We start from the raw sequence: 19,266 nt of genomic DNA on the forward strand, positions 1-19,266 counted from the left end.
CCTATGGAGAAGGGCCAGCTATCCCTACCAAGTGTCAGCCGCCTACCAAACACAAGGCAACCAGTCCCTCTGAGGGAGAGAGAGGAGGTAGCATGTGTCAGGCATGTCAAACCATCACTACCAATAATCAGACCTTGATAGAGACAGCCCAGGACCCTGATCTCAAGAGCCTTCCAACCCCATGCCTACAGTCAGCCAGTCCTGAGAAGGAAGCCCTAGAAAGATGCAGCCTGGCCACCATTTCTCCACATACCTTGATGGAGAGAGCTCAGGATCCCAAACCCAAGATCCTTGGGATTAGCAGCGCTAGAATTGCTTCCAGCCCAACCCCTGCAGTCATCACTGAGAGGAGAAATCCTTATGGAGAAGGGGACCCACCTTTCTTACCACCGAATTACCACATTAGGAGAAAGACCTATGATTTCATCAACGTAGAGGACTTCCAATGTTGTAACTTCCTCCACCAATAAATGCTATGTTGTCAGAATAATGTGATAGATACCGTATACTAGCTACCTGTTCTTTATCTTATTTCCCAAATATGGTAACTTTAATAGCTTGTCATACTTATGGTATTTCCCAGAAATCAGAAGACTAAATATTTCCCCAAGACTTAGTCACATGATCAAGAACCAGTTGAGGGAGTGATGGTGGGGAATTTTCAAAGCACTTCTACCTTCTTTATTTCAGATGACAATGAAAACTGGAAAAGGGTGGGTTGATGTTGGCAATGCTGCATTGGCTGATGGGTTTCTTGAGATTGCCCAGAAGGTAAGCTGTTCCTGTTTGGTCTTTGCTGGCTGTTTGCTGTTATTAGGACCAGCTGTGGAGGGAGGTGCTCATCCTGTTTTCTGTTTTCTAGCATCTAGAGAGGCTGTGTGTAGAGTTCTCAGAGAAAAGGGATGGCAGCCGGGACAAGGATGTGCATAAGATCCATCTGGACAAGGACCTGTTTAAAGTGCTTTCTTACCAGGCTGAGTCGGTAGGTGTCCATTGGATTGCCAGGTGCTGTGGAATGTACATATACAGTCAAAAGTACCGAGGACTTTGGGTCCCCTGGGACCTAGTGGTATTCCCACTGGGTGGCCTCTGGAGCTCTTTCCTTGGAATATGAGGATAGTTGTCTTGCCAGGACTTGGCACTGTGTCTGTGTGCACGTGTGGATGGGGTTGAAAAGACTGGTGCCTGGCTAATGAGCATTTCCCCCAGTGAATGCAAAAAGACTCTTTGGTTTCCGACAGCACCTGTTCCTGCTTTCAGCTCTGTCTCTGTGACTCTGACTACCTGGAGCATTGGTTTGAAAAGAGCTTCCTCATTTCTCATTGCTGAAAAAATATCCCCTTGTTTGGGATTACTGTAGCCAGGCTGACTCACCTGAGGCTGGGCTCCACAGGCTGAAAAGAGGCCTCCTAACCTTCAGCTAATTGTGGCCTTTTGACTTGAGTTTCCCATCTGAGAAGTCACTACTGCTAATCAGCTAGTGCTTACTTCTTTTGCCCGCTCAAACCCAGAAAAGCAGAAAGAGATTGAAAATGTCACAGGCCATCTCTAGGCAAATGATGATTTGAAACTCAGTATTAAGGATGACTTCCAGGTGATTCTGCTGGAAGCTCCAAAGAAGTATCTGAGCCTTCCTGTGTAGGCCTTCAGTCTGCTTTGCACGTGACACAAAGGTAGGAAGGAAGAGGGGAGGGAATGACTGGTGGCATCCACATTGGGTTTTTGAGGAGAAGCTGTGATTTCATTTGTATAGGGAACTCTGGGCCAGTGCCCATCAGCACCTGCTGGGAAGCTTGGAGTCTCAGAGAGCTTCCTGGGAGCCAAACCGCATTCTCTCTGTATTATACACCCCCCCCCCACACACACACATAATATATGTAAGTGTGTGTGTGTGTGTGTGTGTGTGTGTGTGTTTTGTTAAGTGCTTCTTATTCCAGGCCATCCTCCACACTGCTGCCATTGCCACCAGCACCACCTGGGGAAGTTCCCCTAAGCATAGCTCTGACTAATCAGCTCCATTGACATCTTATTGTCTTGAGGATAGGAAAGAAAACTCCTTTTGCTTCACTTTGAAAGCCCTACACAGCTTGGCCCCAAACTGTCTTTCTAGCCTCCTCGAGCATTCCTTGCACTCCTGCCCTTTTCTGTCCAGATGTACAGGCCTTTGCTCTGTTCACTCACCACAAACCATTTCCTGTCTCCATGGCTTTGTGCTGCTCATTCTCCAGGCCTGGAATATGCTCCCTCCTTCCCTCTACCTCACAGAGTCCCTCTTTTCCTTTAAGATACAGTTAAGGTTCCATTTTCTATAGGAACTGTTTTTTGATCCTTTCCCCTCAACCGAGTGTGCCTTCCCTTTCCAATGACTGCCTCGTATGTGTGTATAAAGTAGTGTGATATGGATCGTTCTCTGTATCGATGGACTTCCCATTTATGTTGTATATGTATTAGAAGTACTTGTGCTCCCCCAGTAGAATGGCAGCTGCCTGTGATTGGGGAATATTTCCTTCTTTGTCCTTATATCCCCAGAACCTAGCCCAGTGCTTGAACACACACTTGCTGATTGATTGCCCGTGTTGGGGATGCAGAATAAGGAGAAATAGTCTTTGCTTTCAAGGAACTTCAATGCTATTGAGGGAACACCAATATGGGAAATTGGGGAAGGTACCCCTGAGGTGGAGAGACAGCCCGGGCCTAGAAAAGGTAAGGCCAAAGTTACCTATTAGAGCTGGAGAAGCCAGAGGGAGAGTGCAAGTTTCTGGTGAAGTGGAACTAGTTATAGGCTAGGTAGGGGCTGTGGACAGCAGAGAGCTTTCCAGGTGGCTTAGAAGTCTGGGCCCCTGCTGGAGAAGGGCCCAAATCCCCAGATTTAGGTTTTAAAGATTAACTACACAGGTACAGAGAAGATGGAAGGACTTGAGTTTCTTATGGTCTTTGTGGAGGGAGGCTGCCCAAAGAACTGATGAAATCTTAGGCCATATTCATATCCAGTGACAGCCATCCCATCGCTCTCTATGCTAGGGAGATCATACCCGAGATGCTGCTGTGTTCAGTTTGGGGGCCACCTTTTACTGTACTGAGGCCCTTTGTTTTTATGCCATCAGCACATCCCAGGATAGCTTCCAGCCTACTCCCCCCCCCCCCAAAGAAAGTCATGCAAAACTGTCCCAGAGCCTGACCAGCTGGACCACTGTTTGCAATACTATGCTCCTGGAGCACTTGAATTCTCTACTGAAAGAGAGTAGGAAGGTGTCATTTTAGCATCTGTTCTCTGCTACCCAGAGTGCCTTTTGCCATCTTAATTTTCCTGATTGTATTCATTGTGTATATTGTTGCCCTCCTTATATTTCTCAGCATATTTTTTTCCAGTCATCTCTCAGTTCAGGTGGGTGTTCCATTTTAATAGGGATGTTGACAGACTGGAGCATTTCAGGAGGAGGGCAACCAGGAAGGGAAAGAGCCTGAGACCCACTTGATATGCCAAATGGCTAAGGGGACTGGGTTTGTTTAGTTTAGCCTGGGGAAGATATGTGGGGAGCTGGCTTCTGTATAGTTGGAAAACCTTGAACCCCTGGAAATGAAAATCCATACTTCCTCTCCTTGCACCTTTGATCTTATCCCCTCCCGTTTCTCCTAGGAACTTGGATAGGTCTCCCATCCAAAAAGCAACTTTCTCCTGATCCTGCCATGCCTTGAAACTGGAATCCTATTTAGCACCATTGAGATGGTTTTATGAGGTTAGCTATGATTCCTGCTTGGGTAGTACATATACCCCAAGTGGAATGGTACAGAGAATATATCTATATTTTAATTTTATTTTTATCATCATGCAAAACCCACTTCCATATGGGTCGTTGTTGTAAGAGCACCCTCGTCCCTAACCCAAACCCCCGAGTGAAACCAAAGATACACTGATGTGAAGACGACCCCAACAGTTCTTTCTCTGGAGATCGGAGCCACGTTCTCACAGATGATCATCATCTAATATTGCTGTTATTGAGTGTTAGCAGAGATGACCTCCCAATTGGGAAATCAGATGACTTTGCCTCAGTGGTCATTCTTCTTCCTCTTTCCGTTGCTTTTGACACTGTTGACCCCTCCTTCCTCCTAGATATTTTCTTCTTCCTTGGCTTCTGCGATGCTGTCTGTACCTGGTTCTCTAAATTTAATTTCTGTGGTGCCTACTACAGTAGCTGGCCCACTGGTTGATCCCACCACAACCTGGCAAGCAAGCCTCCTGGATTATGTGGAATAGGTATCATTTTTTTTTAACATTTATTAATATTCATTTTTAACGTGGTTACATGATTCATGCTCCCCTTTCCCCTTCAACCCCCCCCCCCGCGCCCCCCCCAACCTTGGCCGATGCGCGTTTCCACTAGTTTTGTCATGTGTCCTTGAACAAGACCAATTTCCAAATTGTTGGTAGTTGCATTGGTGTGGTAGTTTCGAGTCTACACCCTCAGTCATGTCCACCCTGACCCATGCGTTCAAGCAGTTGTTTTTCTTATATGTTTCCTCTCCTGCAGTCCTTCCTCTGAATGTGGGCAGCATCTTTACCATAAATCCCTCAGAATTGTCCTGGGTAATTGTATTGCTGCTGGTACAGAGGTCCATTACATTCAATTTTACCACAGTATATCAGTCTCTGTGTATAGAGTTCTTCTGGCTCTGCTCCTAGGTATCATTTTTTAAAGTGATATTGTGCGGCACTCAGTTGGGGGCTCACTGCAGATGTTAAGGATACCCTTGAGGGCTGCGGGTCCATGAGGCATGTCTTGTGTAAGAGAGAGATGAGATTTATTCTGTTCTTCCTGAACCCTCACTCCTAGTGGTTCTGATTCTTCCCTAGGTCCATTCTCACCCAATGTGTAGCCTATTCCACTGTTCTTTTTGTCATGCCTCCAGTATTGCTTATATAAACTTCTCTACAAGCTCAAACTGAGTAAGTGACACTCCTTCCAACTCTTTGCTTTAAGAGAAACCTGGCGCTCCCCCTTAGGATTCCATGCCACTTGCAAGCAGTTCCTCTTGAATCACAGGGGCAAAAGGAGGGGCCAGGCATGCTTCACACTCTCTCTTTCTACTTCTGTACCATTCATCTACCATTCAAACCCTGAGCTCTCTTTTTCCATGCTCCATTCAATTTATTTGCGCTACTTTCTCCCTCTCCTTATTGCTGTTACCTACCAATGAATTCTCCGGGGCATGTCCTCAATATTTTTTTATTTAATTAATGAATTTAGAAGGCTTTCCCCTGGTTCCATGATTCATGTTCTTTCCCTCCTCTCCTCCCACCCCCTCCTGTAGTCACTGAGCTGTTCCATTGGGTTTTCCATGTGTCACTCAATATTTTTTCATTAAGGTTAGTAGTAGCCGGCTTACCTCATTCCATGTTAGTAGGATTATTCCCCTTTAGCAGCCTCACCTGGTAGTGACTCAACGTCTTCCACTGCAATGACCTCCTTCTTCCCCCTGCTTGAGCTACATAGTGAACATGGCCACACCTCAGTGGCTTTCAGAGTTGCAGCAGCTTCGAGGTACAGAACTTGGAAAGTCTGCTCCTGTCTGCAGCCTCTCCTAATTCTTCCAGTCTCTCCCTCCCACTAAGTGTTCATTTCCCCCTTTTGCTCTTCGGAATCACCTTTGGGTTCCCATCCCATATCCTTCACTTGGGGGCCCCCTTGTTTTCCATGATTCGCCAGTTTGATGTCTGTAGCTGCTCCTGGAGAGCCCCCCCCCCTGCCCTTATGACTGCGCTGCTCCTGCCCGGCGTACTTCGGACACTCGTTTTTTGTGCTCTTGCTCTAGGGCTGCTCACCATGGAGAAAGGCAAGAAAATGAACTTATTTAATCCATTGCAGCACTCATCCCGGACCTGAATAGTTAGCTCTTGTGGCCTCCTTGTCATTCCCAACCTCTTCCTTTCTCTTCTGGCTGCTAGTTGATGTGAATTCATCCAGTCTTCTCTATTTCTTTTTTCTCCTTTCTAGTCATAGAAGAGACTGAGGAGAATTATTCTGCTGGCCTCTTTGACCCTTGTGAAGAACACCTGGGGGGGGGGCAGCAGGGTGGTTCAGTGGGTTGAGAGCCAGGCCTAGAAGAGACCGGGGCCTAGGTCCAAATCTGGCCTCAGGCACTTCCTAGCTGGGTTACCCTGGGCAAGTCATTCAACCCCCATTGCCCAGCCCTCTGGCCCTTACACCCTTTCTCTTTTGTATCTCTCACATCTTTCAGTCCTGCCCCAAAATTGTTCTTTGAGCCTCCTAGCCGCCTGCCGTGTCTGCCTCCTCTCCTCCTCTTCTGGAGAAAGAGGCCTGTGCTGTGCCCAGTTTCTCCTCAACCCCTGCTGATTCCACTGCACCTGTTCTGGCCAAAGGCCTCACAGCAAATAAGCAAGAAACAGTGTTTCTTTGCAATCTTTGTCTTCCGAACCTTCCAGCAGCTTCCACTTTGTGGCCCATAGCCACTGCCCGGGTCCCCCTACTACTGCTCTACTCTCTGGAGTCCGGCACATGCTGCCGCCACCCGCGCAGTGCTGGAGAGTATTTTGACTTATTTGGATCAGCTCCTCCATTTCCATGTGAATTGGTTCGGGAGGTGGAGGCGCTTACTGGCTGTTGGGCATCCCTGGCCTAGAGGGTAATCCATCGAGGGAGCTGATGGGCCCAAAGAACCTGTTTTCCTTTGGACCAACATGTTCCCGTGGTTCCACGATTCCTGTAGCCTTCCGCTTACAGCACCCACGTGTTGTCACTGGGACTCATTTTTGTAAAGGCCAAACCCCGTGTAGTTCCTTGAAGGTTAGTATTGCCCAGGTGGCAGGGTGGGCTGGAGGAAATTACCCAGAATGCATGAGAGACCCTTTCATCTTCCAGTCACCCTCTCTGGCTCCTTAGTCTCCTTCATCCCAGAGCAAAGCAGTGGTAGGTTTGTACTCAGAGCGTCCCTCTTACTTGCAGAGTTGCCGCCCTCCCATGTGGCCCACCTGCCTCGGGAATCTCCTGCCGGAGTGCTTTTCCTGCAGCCCACGTGTGACCACGTGACTCTCCTCTGCCTCTGGGCTGAAAGTGATTGCCTCTCTCGCGCCTGCTCTTTTCCTCCACTGGGGGTTTCCCTGGCTGGATGCACTGCCCCGGGGCAGCTTTGGAATTTTCTCTTTCTCAACTAACAAAGGCCGGGTGGCCTTGATATTCCCGCTGGCTCCATTGGGGGCTGCCTGGGGGGGGGAGTGGAGGGGGGACGCCACTCAAACTAGCCCCTTCCCGGGCTTCCCGCAGAGCCTCGATACCTCGAAGGAAAGGGCCCTCTGAGCGCTCATTGGCACCGCGAAGGGTACGTGCCGGGTGAGAGCACAAAGCCAGCGGCGCTGGAGTAGCTTTGTCTTTCCGGGATGCTCTGAGGGAGCCTTCGGCCCCCACATAAGGGACGTTTGGCTTAATTGGGGATCTGCCCTTCAGAACCAGGTGCCCCTTCCTAAGAAAGGCCCGTGTAAACCCGAGGAGGTGCAATTGCAGGCAGCTGGGGATGACGGGAAGGGCCGGCTCGGCGTCCGCCTCCTCGTAGATAAGGGCTTGCTGAGGACCTTCCTGGAGTCATGGCTGGGAAGTAGAGCCCAAAGCGTGTTCCGCTTGTCCTTTGCACAGTGGGGAGGCCCGAGAGAGCCTTTTGCCTGCCTCGGAAGTAAGAGAGGAAAATGGGTGGGGCGGGAACGTGGAGCTTTTCCCAGCGCCTTCTCTTCTACTTGTCTCCGAGGCTCCCCGCAACCCCAAAGTGCCTTGGGGGAGCTTGGGATCCTGCGCCCTTGGCCTGTCTTCCCCCTCTGTAAACTGGAAACAATAGCGCGCAGGCTGGCCTCCTCCTCCAGTTATGGCTCAGACACTTGGAAACTTTACTCTGCTTTGTCCCATCTGAGTCTTTTGGGGACCCCATTTGAGGTTTTCTTGGCAAAGCTACCGCAGTACTTTGCTGTTTTCTTCCCAGGCAAACAGGGCAAGTTACAGCCGCAGGTAGGAAGTGTCTGAGGCTGGATTTGAACTTGGGCAGATGAGTCTTCCTGGTTCCAGGCCAGGTTAAAAGACCTTGTTGTAAACTCTTCAATTCTCTATAAAAGTTAGCTCCCATCATTGTCTGGCTGCCCAGGTTTGGCTGATACAGGAGGATGGCCCTTCTCCCTTTCCAGTGGCCACTGAGTGAAAATTGCTATTAGTGGGGCCATTTGAACATGTGCTCGCTGATTTTAGGTGGAAGAGCAGGGCACTCCATCCTCTATCATGTACTCAAAGGCTGTCCTACACTTTTCCTGGTTTCCAGCAGAAATAATGGGGAGGGGTAGCTGGGTAGCTCAGTGGATGGAGAGCCAGGTCCAGTGCTGGGAGATCCTGGGTTCCAATCTGGCCTCAGACACTTCCCAGCTGGGTGACCCTGGGCAAGTCCCTTAACCCCCATTGCCTAGCCCTTACCAGTCTTCTGCCTTGGAACCATACAGGATTGATTCTGAGAAGGAAGGTGAGGGTTTAGAAAAGAAAGAAAGAAAGAAAGAAAGAAGGGGGTGCATTCCATACCACTTGAAGGTAGCCAGTAATAGGACAGGCAGCCATCTCCAGCCTTTGTGCCCTGGGCCTCAGGCTGTGAGAGCTTGCTTTGCTGAAAAGATGAGAAAATCAGCCCTCAACACATTTTTTGCGCAAAATTAGCCTTATCCTCAAATCGCCCCCCTTTCATTCTAAGCAATTATTGGTTCTCTTGCTTTCTCAGGCTGTTGCTCAAAGGGATTTTCAGCGAGCAGTCATGTGTGTCCAATGCTGCAAAGATCTGTTGCCCAGGCTGCCTCGAGTGGTGAGTGTTTTTCAAAGCTGGCTGCCCTTCCCCTCCTCTCGTGCCCCCACTCCCCTGGAGGAAAGGCTCCCTGCTCCTTCCAGATTTTGATTTGGACTCGGATCTTGTTGTAAATGCTTGTTTGCTAACCCTTTTATCATGAAATCAGAACAAGTTTCTGGATTCCTGTGGCTAAAGCAGTGGTGGTTGGGGGGCCAATCAGAAGCAGATTGAATTCAGTCTAGTCAGTGGCATCTCTGCAGCCTCTGTATGTTGCAAGTCAGGAGTGTCCATTCCCATGGCTGGGCTACAGTATAATTATGAGGTTCCCTTTTCTGTTCCAGCTTCTGCCCCTTCCCTAGGTGCATGGTATGCTCCTGCTGCTAGTTTCTTGTCACAGGGGAAATGGAACATGGGGGAGCTCAAATCAGACTGCCTATTCTCCAAGGTAGGCCTTCCCCCAAAAGGCTGCTCTGCTTTATATTTTAAAAAGTGAATGGGGCTCAGGACATATTCTTTTACAAATTGTCATTGATATCTTTGTTTTAATATCACTTTGACTTCCAAATATGGTCCTCCATCCTCACCCTCCATGGATGATGCTCCCCATCCCCCCATGAGCAGGTCTGCCTGACCCCCTGCCCCCCACCTCTACTAAGTGCATTTCCCCTGCTCTTCTCTGGAGTCAAACCTGGTCACAAAGATATTCTTTCAGCAAGTGCCTTTAGCAGTTGTGGCAGGGGGACTTGGCTCTGCCCCTGGTATGTATTTCTGCTGAGATTATGAAGGCTAACAATAATAAGCAGCTAACATGTAGAGAGAGCTCGCTGCCCGCCAGCCACTTGGTTTCCTTATACCTTTTCTCTCTCCAGACTTGGGGCAAGCTCCAAGGAACTTTTGCCACATCACACTACCCACTGGGCTCCTTTTTTGGCTATCTGTATCCTTGATATGATACCTTTTCTGCCATTTCTTGCCAGCAAGTGTAGCCCATGAAAGAGCTCAAAATCCTTATCCTAACTCCCACTTGCTTTGAGGAGTAGGTCCTCCAGAGCAAAGCTATCCCACCTTCTTTGGGTGCTAGGGTTTACCCCAGGGGGTTTAGAGACTCCTTTCAAATATATTCTTGGCTAGAGCCTCAGTGCCAGCAACCAGTTAGGGTCAGTATTTCCCCTGAGAGAAGGAAAGAATAGAGAGGAAGAGAGAGAAAATAGCTGGGGCATGTACTTGGCCACATGTTGGTCCAGGGAAGGAAAAAAAGAAGCAGAAAGACAGAGAGAGGAGTTGGGGAGGGAAGCAGATAGATGGCTAGATGAAAGGAGAAAGAAAATCAGGAGAGGGAGACAGGCATGTTGGCACCACCAGTTCTTTTTTTTTTTTTTTCAAACCCTCACCTTCCTCCTTGGAGTCAATACTGTGTATTGGCTCCAAGGCAGAAGAGTGGTAAGGGTAGGCAGTGGGGGTCAAGTGACTTGCCCAGGGTCACCCAGCTGGGAAGTGTCTTGAGGCCAGATTTGAACCCAGGACCTTCCGTCTCTAGGCCTGGCTCTCCATCCACTTGAGCTACCCAGCTGCCCCCTGCACCACCAGTTCTCGCTCAGTCATGTGCCTATTTCTTCACTCCATGGTTAGTGGACTGAATACTGTGCCTCTATATCCTTCAAAGTCCATGCTTCCAAGGGCTAGGCTTAGCCAGTCCCCTATCACCCAAGCTATTGCCGGTAATATTCTACACTCGACTCATTGTTCATCTGCAGGACCTGGCCAAGATAGATATGTTGGTGGACTAACTCAAAATGTTTCCCATCCAACTGCATGCCTTATAGTACCGTAGCTGGAAGGGTCCTTAGAAGCCTTCATCCTACAGATGAGGAAACTGAGGTCAAGAGAAAGGAAGTAACTTGCTTCAGGCAGTAAGTACCTAAGTTTGGATTTGAATGCAGGGCCTTCCACTCTAAACCCGGCATTTTTTCCATTATACCACAAGGCAAAGAGGCCAATCTTTTTTGTGTAGTTTTGGATCTCAGTCAGAAAGCCCTTGAATGTTGTTGTGTACAAACAAGATCACTGCAAAAACCGTCAGCCTCTAAAGAGTGCCTCTTCCCTTTAGCCATTGCAGAATGCCCCTCCCGCCAGTGGCGGACGCATTGGCCAAGTACATTTCTCCTCATTTTATGTTTGGTTTAATATTAATAAGCAAGAATCCTTTGACTGTAATGTTATGCCTTCTGAGGATCATTTGTTGGGTGCTTAGACTGGAGGAAAATTCATGAGGAATGTGATAGGACTTCAAGCATCTGAAGGACTCTCATATCTGGGGGGGAGCGGATTGCCTCAGAGGGGATGATGACTAGAAATGACGAGTAGAAGGTGAAAAGCAGTGAATTCATGTAGAACTGTGCAAAGAGTCTGGTGCAGCCTCAGGAGGCAGTGAATTCTCTCGTTCGAAGTCTCTAAGGGGTGTCAGTGGGTGAGCACTTGTCAGGTTTGTTCAAGGGGGAGAGCCTTTTTCTGCCAGAGATTGAACGAGACGGATTCCTCGAGCGTCTGTCAACTCTGACTCTGTCAAGGAATCTTGTATGATCTTGCCATAGGCTTAGGAGCCCAATGAGTATATTGGTAAAACGTCATGTTGTAGTTGTTGATGGCTCTTGATGCAGTCATGGGAAACTAAGCTAAATTGGTGACTTTGGCAGGATCTTAATGAAAAGTTTCTGACTCCTGATTTCGAGGTGCCCTGGGGAATGGCCAAACCCAGAAAGGAGCAACATGAACTTCTCCCGAGACTCCTTAATAGATCCTCGATGAACAACTATTTAGTTGAATTAAATGCTTACTATGTGTCGGGCACAGTACTAAGTGCTGAGGACCCAAAGAAAGACAGAAATCAGCTCCCTGACCTCGAAGAGCTGCCTTTCTAAGTGGGGAGACCATATCCAAACAACTGTGTCCACAGAAGATCTGCATAGGGTGAGTTGGAGCTAAGTCGGAGGGAAGGCCCTAGCACTAAAGGGGGCGGGGCTGGGAGAGGCTTCTTATATAGAAGGTGGAATTTGAGCTGAATCTTTAGGAAATCCAGAAGGCAGAGGCGAGGAGAGAATATTCCCGGCATGAGGGACAGCCAGTGAGAAGGCACAGCATTGGGAGTTGGATAGTCTTCTGTGAAGAGCAGCGAGGAAGCATTCGTCAATGCAGTGTAGACTTGTGGAGAGGAGTAAAGTATAAAAAGGCTGGACAGATAGGAAGAGGCCGAGCTGTGAAGAGCCTTAAATAGCCAGTCGAGGACTATGGATTTGTTCCTGGAGATAATGGGGAGTTTATCACATAGGGAGGTGACCTAGTGAGAACCAGGCTTTGGAAAATCACTTTGGAAGCCGAGTGGAAGATGATTTGGAGAGGGCAGGGAGAGCCTTTCCAGGTGAGTGGAGAGAAGGGAAATGTTGTGAAGCTGGAAATGAGGAGTGGACAACAGCTTGGATATGGCCCTTGAACGAGAGCGAAAGGTGGAGGATGACATTGGAATCATGAACCTGGCTGACTGGGAGGCCAGTGGCGCCCTTGTCGTAGTAATGAGGAAATTAGAAGAGGAGAGAGCTGGGGCGGGTGGGAAATGGCAAGATTCGGTTTGGGCAAGCTGGCACACGTGGTCTGACATGACCAAAAGGCAGTTGGGGTGATATGAGACTAGAGCTCAAGGCAGAGACTAGGGCTGGCAATCATCTGCATAGAGATGACAACTGAATCCATGTGGTTTAGAGTGATCTCTAAAGGAGCTTAGCTGAGAAGAGGAGGGCAGATAGAAAACAGATCTAGTGGGGATGGTTGGATCAAGTGAAAGTTGGTTAAGAATGGGGAGACATGTGCATGGTGATAGGCAGCGGGAAAGCAGCCAGGAGATACTGGAGAATAGAGAGAGAATGAGAATAATCTGCCGGAAAAATATGAAAGTAAGATGGGCCTGGAGATTTCCAAAGACTAAGTAGTCAGAGAAGGAAACCGGAGCCCAGAGAGGTTAAATGGCTTGCCTAAGGTTATAGAGGTCTTATGTAGCAGAGCTGAGATTTGAATCTGGGGCCAATTCTAAAAATCAGTGTCCAGTTCGATATTCCACTTGTGCTGCCAATTTGTTTTGATGGAGAAAATACCCATGACAGTATGAGCTATTGAATCCCGAGGTTGTTCTCTCACTTGGAAATTGAGAGGATTAGACTAGAAGTTTTCAAGGTTTCTGCCAACTCTAAAACTTGTGGTCCATTAAAGCATTGAAGTTGAAGTATTGGAGAGGATTGGTACACCCAGAGATGTTGGGAGAGGAGCCAGGCAACAACTCGGTTAGTTTTGGGAGAAGAAAACCAGTTAATAACCCACTCGGTTATTGTCAGAAGTCAGACAGTTTAGAGCTGGCAGGGGCCTTCAAGCTAAGCCAGTTCCAGTGTCCTCATATTACAAATGAAGGAGCCAAATACCCAAGTTGCATAGGTCCAGCTCCAGGCAGTATTTCAGGGCAACTGTGACTTCTTCTTAATGCTCTAGGCCCCAAATGTCATTGGAACAGGCGGAATATAGAAGCAGGTAGGAGAATCCAAGTATCTTCTAGTGAGCTAGACATTAAAGGGATTTGTCAAAATATGGGAAATAATGCCGCTCTTCTCACTAACCTTTTTTTTTAATTTGGAAAAAATAGTTATTTTTCATAACAACTCATTTTTTTGTTGAAATGAAATGGGGTTGTTATTGTTATTTGAAACAAATTCATTTTCCATATTATTCATTTTTGTAGTCACCTTTTAAGGCCCAAACCCCAAATCCTATACCCATATGAACAAGTGATGCAAGTGAATTAATATAATTGTTAAAAATTATCAGTTTTAATTTCTAGTTCAGTAAACAGGGAGAAATAGAACCCTCGTAAACCAAAGCTGCTGAGGTGGAGGAGGATGTAAAGAGAACCTGCTCTAGAGGAACAACTTTGGAAAGTTTGGAGTTCTTTTAACAAGCACAGATACTCGATAGCCACATGACAGAAGTGTGAAAAATCTTTAACAGTTTGAGAAATGAACAGGAAACAACTTGCCTTGTGCCCATCCATCGGGCAAAGATCACATTTAGTGCTGGCCCTCTTTTGGAAAATAAAGCAGACACTTTCTGGTGGGACTGTGAGCTGGTTTCTATCATTCTATGATGAGAGTTAACAAAATGTGCAAACCCTCTGGCCCAGGGGTAGATCTTTTTATTGAGCTTATAACCTAAAGAGGTTATGGAGAGGGCAGCAAAGAAGAGCCCTCATTTGTATGGCACTTTCCAGATCTTCTCTCCTTCCAGTCCCATTCTGGGAGACTCCCATTTAAAGAGGAGGAAACATGAAGGAACTTCTTCAGAGTTCCATAGTTAGTAAAAGCCTGAGGCCAGGTGAAAATTCTCAACTTCCTGCCTGGGAAGGAAGTCCAGCACTCTAGCCAGGAGCATATCCTTGTCGGAGGACTGGGGAAGGGCTGATGTGTAAATAGACAGGACTGGTATTGACCAATGTGGAGAATTCCACTAAAAAAGGGAAGGGAAGGGAAGACTTCTGTGAGGTGATGCTGAGGAAAGGAGGAATAGCAGGCGGGACAGCCACACTGCTGGCAACGACGGCAGAGAATATTTTCATGGTAAACACAAGGAAAAGTTGGATTCCAAAGCCAGTGTATGTGTCTCTGGAGGCAGCTTGGACTAGTGGCTCCTGACAGAGCTTCACTGTCCGAAAGGCCTTGCAGCAAGGCCTGCCTCTGATGCACTCTGGTCCCTCAATGCCTCAGAGTGGCAGCTATGTTGCCAGTGTGCAGTGGTGGAGGGCTTTTCCTTCCTTCCTTACTCCAAGTTTCCCATACTGATGAAAAACGGCGGCAATGGCTTTTAGAGTTTGGCATTCAGGCAGTCTGAGTGACTGGGGCAGGCGGGGGGGGGGGCAGCCAGGGGGAAGAGAGTTATTTTGATTCATTTTCATATTTTCTTTTGTTCCTCTTTGCGTATTTGACTCTAGAAGTTATGGTCACGTACTTGTGCTTTAAGCATCTAGAAAGAGCAGCGTTGTAAAGGGCAAAAATCACTTTGGGGACTTTGAAGAACAACACAAGGCAACTTGACGTTGTTGTTATTTAAAACTTATCCTCCTTAACGAAGGAGTTTTATGAGTGGAAAAAATGGACCTCTCCCATTCGTTGGAAGCATCTTTTATAAACAGCCTTGAATGACAGTTTTTTCACTGAGCTTAAGGGCCGGTGAACTCTGTTGTGCACTTTCCATCATGAACATTTTGTGGATTCCTTGAGTGTTGATGTCATTTCTATGTCTTTGAAAACTACTTCTAGTTAGATTTTTTAACCTTTCCCTTCTATCTTAGTAACAATGTATCTGAGGTGATACTTGAACTCGAGTCTCTTTTTCAGCTAGTTTTGAATCCCTAAAAGTAGCGCCATCTTATAAGTGATGTGACAAAACCACCTTTCTTAAAGTCCTCTTTTTTGGACTTCTTGCTGTGGTCACTTTTTGTGCACGTGGCTATTGCCGCTTTGTAATTTATGTCACGAGTTTTAGCTCCTGGTGAGGATTATTGGTTGTAGTGATAGGATCTCAGTGTAGACGGGCACCGTTTTGGAGAATCAGTTGGTGAGCATTTCAGACAAGTGGCCAGGCTAGTCGTGAGGCCCCTGGACAGATGAAATGATTTGCCTCAAGTTGCACAGTTCAGCACACGGGTCTCGTGCCTGTTCTGTACGATGTCCTGGGCTGGGCTGTGGGGATAATAAAGAAGGGGGAGCGCAGCACCGAAAGATCACACAAGATGCTGCGCGCAAAGGGCAAATGAGTGATCCAGACCAAGGGCTAATTAGAGTGGGCCCAGGACTCCGATCCAGCTATATCTCGACTGCCAGGTCCTGCTGCCTAACCGAACAGGGATTCATGCGAAATGTGACCCAGGAGTTCTGAGGGAGCCCAATCAGGCACCGACGTTCACCAAAGAGATGCCTTTGCTGCTCTCAGCTCCCGATCAAAGCCTGGCCTCCTCTCTCAGTAGTGGAAGTGAGTAGTTGTATTCCCACCTGAGGCTGTAATTGCTGTGGCCCTATATGGACTCTCAGTATACGTGACCCGGGGCATGTAAAGAGTTAAGGTGTTTCTTCTGAGGAATAATTGAAGAATGTATTTAGAGACTTGTGGATTGTATCCAGACCCACATCGCCCAGGCGGTTCTTTCTTGTCGATTCCTTTGGACAATTGGCAGGGGGTGCAGCTTGTACCTCGGCTTTCTTTTGAGGCTGTGACTCAAAGTGCAATTGGGTTTGAAGCAAGGAAGGACTTTGTACATTGTGTTCAGAAATGACTTGCCTCAGGTCTTTGATTGCTAACTGAGGGTCTGGCTGTGTAATTCTTATTCCTGTAAACCTCGACATGCCTCTGTTACCAGGACCAAAGTGTGTTCCTCTCAGGGGGATAGTCATAAGGCTAGCCTAGGTTTAGACTTGGGAGTCCAGAGACCATTTAGGCGAGGCCTCTGATGTTATAGATGAAGAAATTGAGGCCTGTGGAAGGGAAGTGACTTGTTTTAGGGTACACAGGTAGGTACTCCATCATACCAAACTGTCTCTTGATGATCTCTTGTGCTACTTATCCCATGCAAGCCATTGTGGGTAATCCTTAGGTTTAAGTAGCATCTCGGTGTGGACAAATTCCACTTCTATATAGGTATTCAAATCTGCTCTCCTTCCTGGGCATCAGTGTCCCATATCAGCAGCCGTCTCCTTAGGGGTGCCACCATCATTCCAGTCACTTGGGTTCCCAACCCTGGCTAGCCAGTCAGCTGCCAAGTAGTCTCTTCTCTCCACTCACACAGTACTCTCTCACTACCTCTTGCCTAGACTATTGCAGTAGCCTAACTGGTCTCCTGGCTGCACCTGAAGGCTTTTCTCTCCCCAGTCTGTCCTTTACACAGCAGTTCCGATTGCTTCCTCTGCTAGCATTTAAGGCCCTTCATCATGGGGCTCAAACTACCTTTCCAGCCTCTATGTAGGGGCCAGTCAAACTGGCCGCCTTGTTCCTCCTTTCCCATACCCCTCTATCTCCCGTGTCGCTATTTTCTCCTGGGTCCAAAATATATCTTCTCCTCCTGTCTGTGTCTCAGGATCCCCAGCTCCCTTTTCCTACCTCCACATGAGGCTTTACCAAAAAGATGTGCTATTTTGTACATACTTTACAGAAGTAAGTGCCAACTCTTCCACTAGGCCAGGAACTTGGATCCCTAGATTTGTAGCTAAAATGCCTGGCACATAGTAGGCCCTTGCTTGATGCAAAAAGGCAGTGCCTGTCAATACTGACAGGGAGAAATATGACTCTGAAATCCGGAGAGCGGTCTCCAGAAATGATTTCTAGGGCAGTGCAGCGGAAGGAGATCTGCGGGTTGGCCTCCGAGAGCCTAGGCTTAGACGCTGGCTTTGCCCCTGGCTTCTGTAAAATGAAGGGGTTGGTCAAGATAGCCTCTACAGTTCCTTTTACCTCTAAATCTGCTAGGATTGTTGCATTGTCTAGCACTTCAAGGACCGAAAACTCTCCAGAGAGGACATTAGTGTAGAGATTCATGGATTAACAATGTTAACCAACCTGGGAGCCTTTCCAATTCATTCAGTTTCATTAAATACTTATTAAGCATCCAGCACTCGGGCACTGGGGATACAAAAAGGGAAAGAAAGAAAGAAAAAGCCCTCTTTTATTAGGATTGGGGGAGGGGGGACACAACGACAACAGGTAGAGACATTATTAGATCCAAAGTAATTACAGGAGAAAGAAAGCACTGCCGAGTGGAGTGGCATAGGGCTAAAAAGGAGAGGCTTGCTTGCCCCAGGAGGTAATGCCAAAGCGAGCCTTGAAGGAAGCCAGGGGAGCAGAGAATTCCAGCCACAGGGAATCGCTGAGGGGAGAGGCAGCAAGTTCTGCTTTACCTTTGTCCCCTACGTGACATTTCAACTGCTGCTGCCATGCTTTGGTTTAGGAATGCCTTCTCTCCTTTCCTCTGCCTCTTGGAATCTTGAGCTTCCTTCAGGTTGCAGCTCAGGTACCAACTCTTATATGAATCTTTTTTTCCCTTCACTTTGATATTATTCTGTATTCACATGCCGTGTCCTCTGAGAGGGACTTGTTTGGTTCTTAGATCTTCAATTCTTGGCTGATAAGAAGTGCTTAATGTTTTTTTTTTTTTTTGAGGTCAAACAAACTTTATTTCTATGGTATATATTAAAATAAATTCTTGCTGGCTCCATTTTTTTGATGCTTGATAAGTATAATTATAGTTTATTTCTTTTTTTTAAACATTTATTAATATTCATTTTTAACATGGTTACATGATTCATGCTCCTACTTTCCCCTTCAACCCCCCGCTCTCCCCCCACCCATGGCCGATGCACATTTCCACTGGTTTTATCATGTGTCATTGATCAAGACCTATTTCCATATTGTTGGTAGTTGCATTGGTGTGGTAATTTTGAGTCCACATCCCCAATCATGTCCGCCTCAACCCATGTGTTCAAGCAGTTGTTTTTCTTATATGTTTCCTCTCCTGCAGTCCTTCCTCTGAATGTGGGTAGCGTCTTTACCATAAATCCCTCAGAGCTGTCCTGTGTCATTGCTTTCTGCTGGTACCGAAGTCCATTACATTCAATTTTACCACAGTGTATCAGTCTCCGTGTACAATGTTCTTCTGGCTCTGCTCCTTTCACTCTGCATCAATTCCTGGAGGTCATTTCAGTTCACCTGGAATTCCTCCAGTTTATTATTCCTTTGAGCACAATAGTATTCCATCACCAGCATATACCACAATTTGTTCAGCCATTCCCCAATTGAAGGACATGCCCTCGTTTTCCAGTTCTTTGGCACCACAAAAAGCGCAGCTATAAATATTTTCGTACAAGTCTATTTATGATCTCTTTGGGGTACAAACCCAACAAGGGGTATGGCTGGATCAAAGGGCAGGCATTTTTTTTAAACCCTTGTACTTCGGTGTATTGTCTCATAGGTGGAAGATTGGTAAGGGTGGGCAATGGGGGTCAAGTGACTTGCCCAGGGTCACACAGCTGGGAAGTGGCTGAGGCCGGATTTGAACCTAGGACCTCCTGTCTCTAGGCCTGACTCTCACTCCCCTGAGCTACCCAGCTGCCCCCAGGCATTTTTTATAGCCCTTTGAGCATAGTTCCAAATTGCCAGCCAGAATGGTTGGATCAGTTCACAACTCCACCAGCAATGCATTAATGTCCCAATTTTGCCACATCCCCTCCAGCATTCATTACTCTCCCCTTCTTTCATTTTAGCCAATCTGCTAGGTGTGAGGTGATACCTCAGAGTTGTTTTGATTTGCATTTCTCTAATTATTAGAGATTTAGAACACTTTCTCATGTGCTTATTGATACTTTTGATTTCTTT

The 19,266-nt window shown here is 47.3% G+C and overlaps 1 protein-coding gene across 1 annotated transcript in view; it reads left to right on the plus strand.

Annotated features, from left to right (window-relative positions):
* Window positions 1–5,497: 5,497 nt before the first annotated feature.
* The window catches only part of TEX11 (testis expressed 11), a 186,875-nt gene continuing 173,106 nt past the window's right edge, over window positions 5,498–19,266 (plus strand). The window contains exons 1-4 of the mRNA XM_044682860.1: window positions 5,498–5,540; window positions 6,963–7,070; window positions 7,281–7,346; window positions 9,180–9,265. Coding sequence (XP_044538795.1) covers window positions 5,498–5,540; window positions 6,963–7,070; window positions 7,281–7,346; window positions 9,180–9,265 — 303 coding nt within the window. The remainder of the gene's footprint in view (window positions 5,541–6,962; window positions 7,071–7,280; window positions 7,347–9,179; window positions 9,266–19,266) is intronic.

The sequence above is a fragment of the Gracilinanus agilis genome, chromosome X, assembly GCF_016433145.1.
Source record: "Gracilinanus agilis isolate LMUSP501 chromosome X, AgileGrace, whole genome shotgun sequence".
In the NCBI taxonomy this organism is placed as follows: Eukaryota; Metazoa; Chordata; class Mammalia; order Didelphimorphia; family Didelphidae; genus Gracilinanus; species Gracilinanus agilis.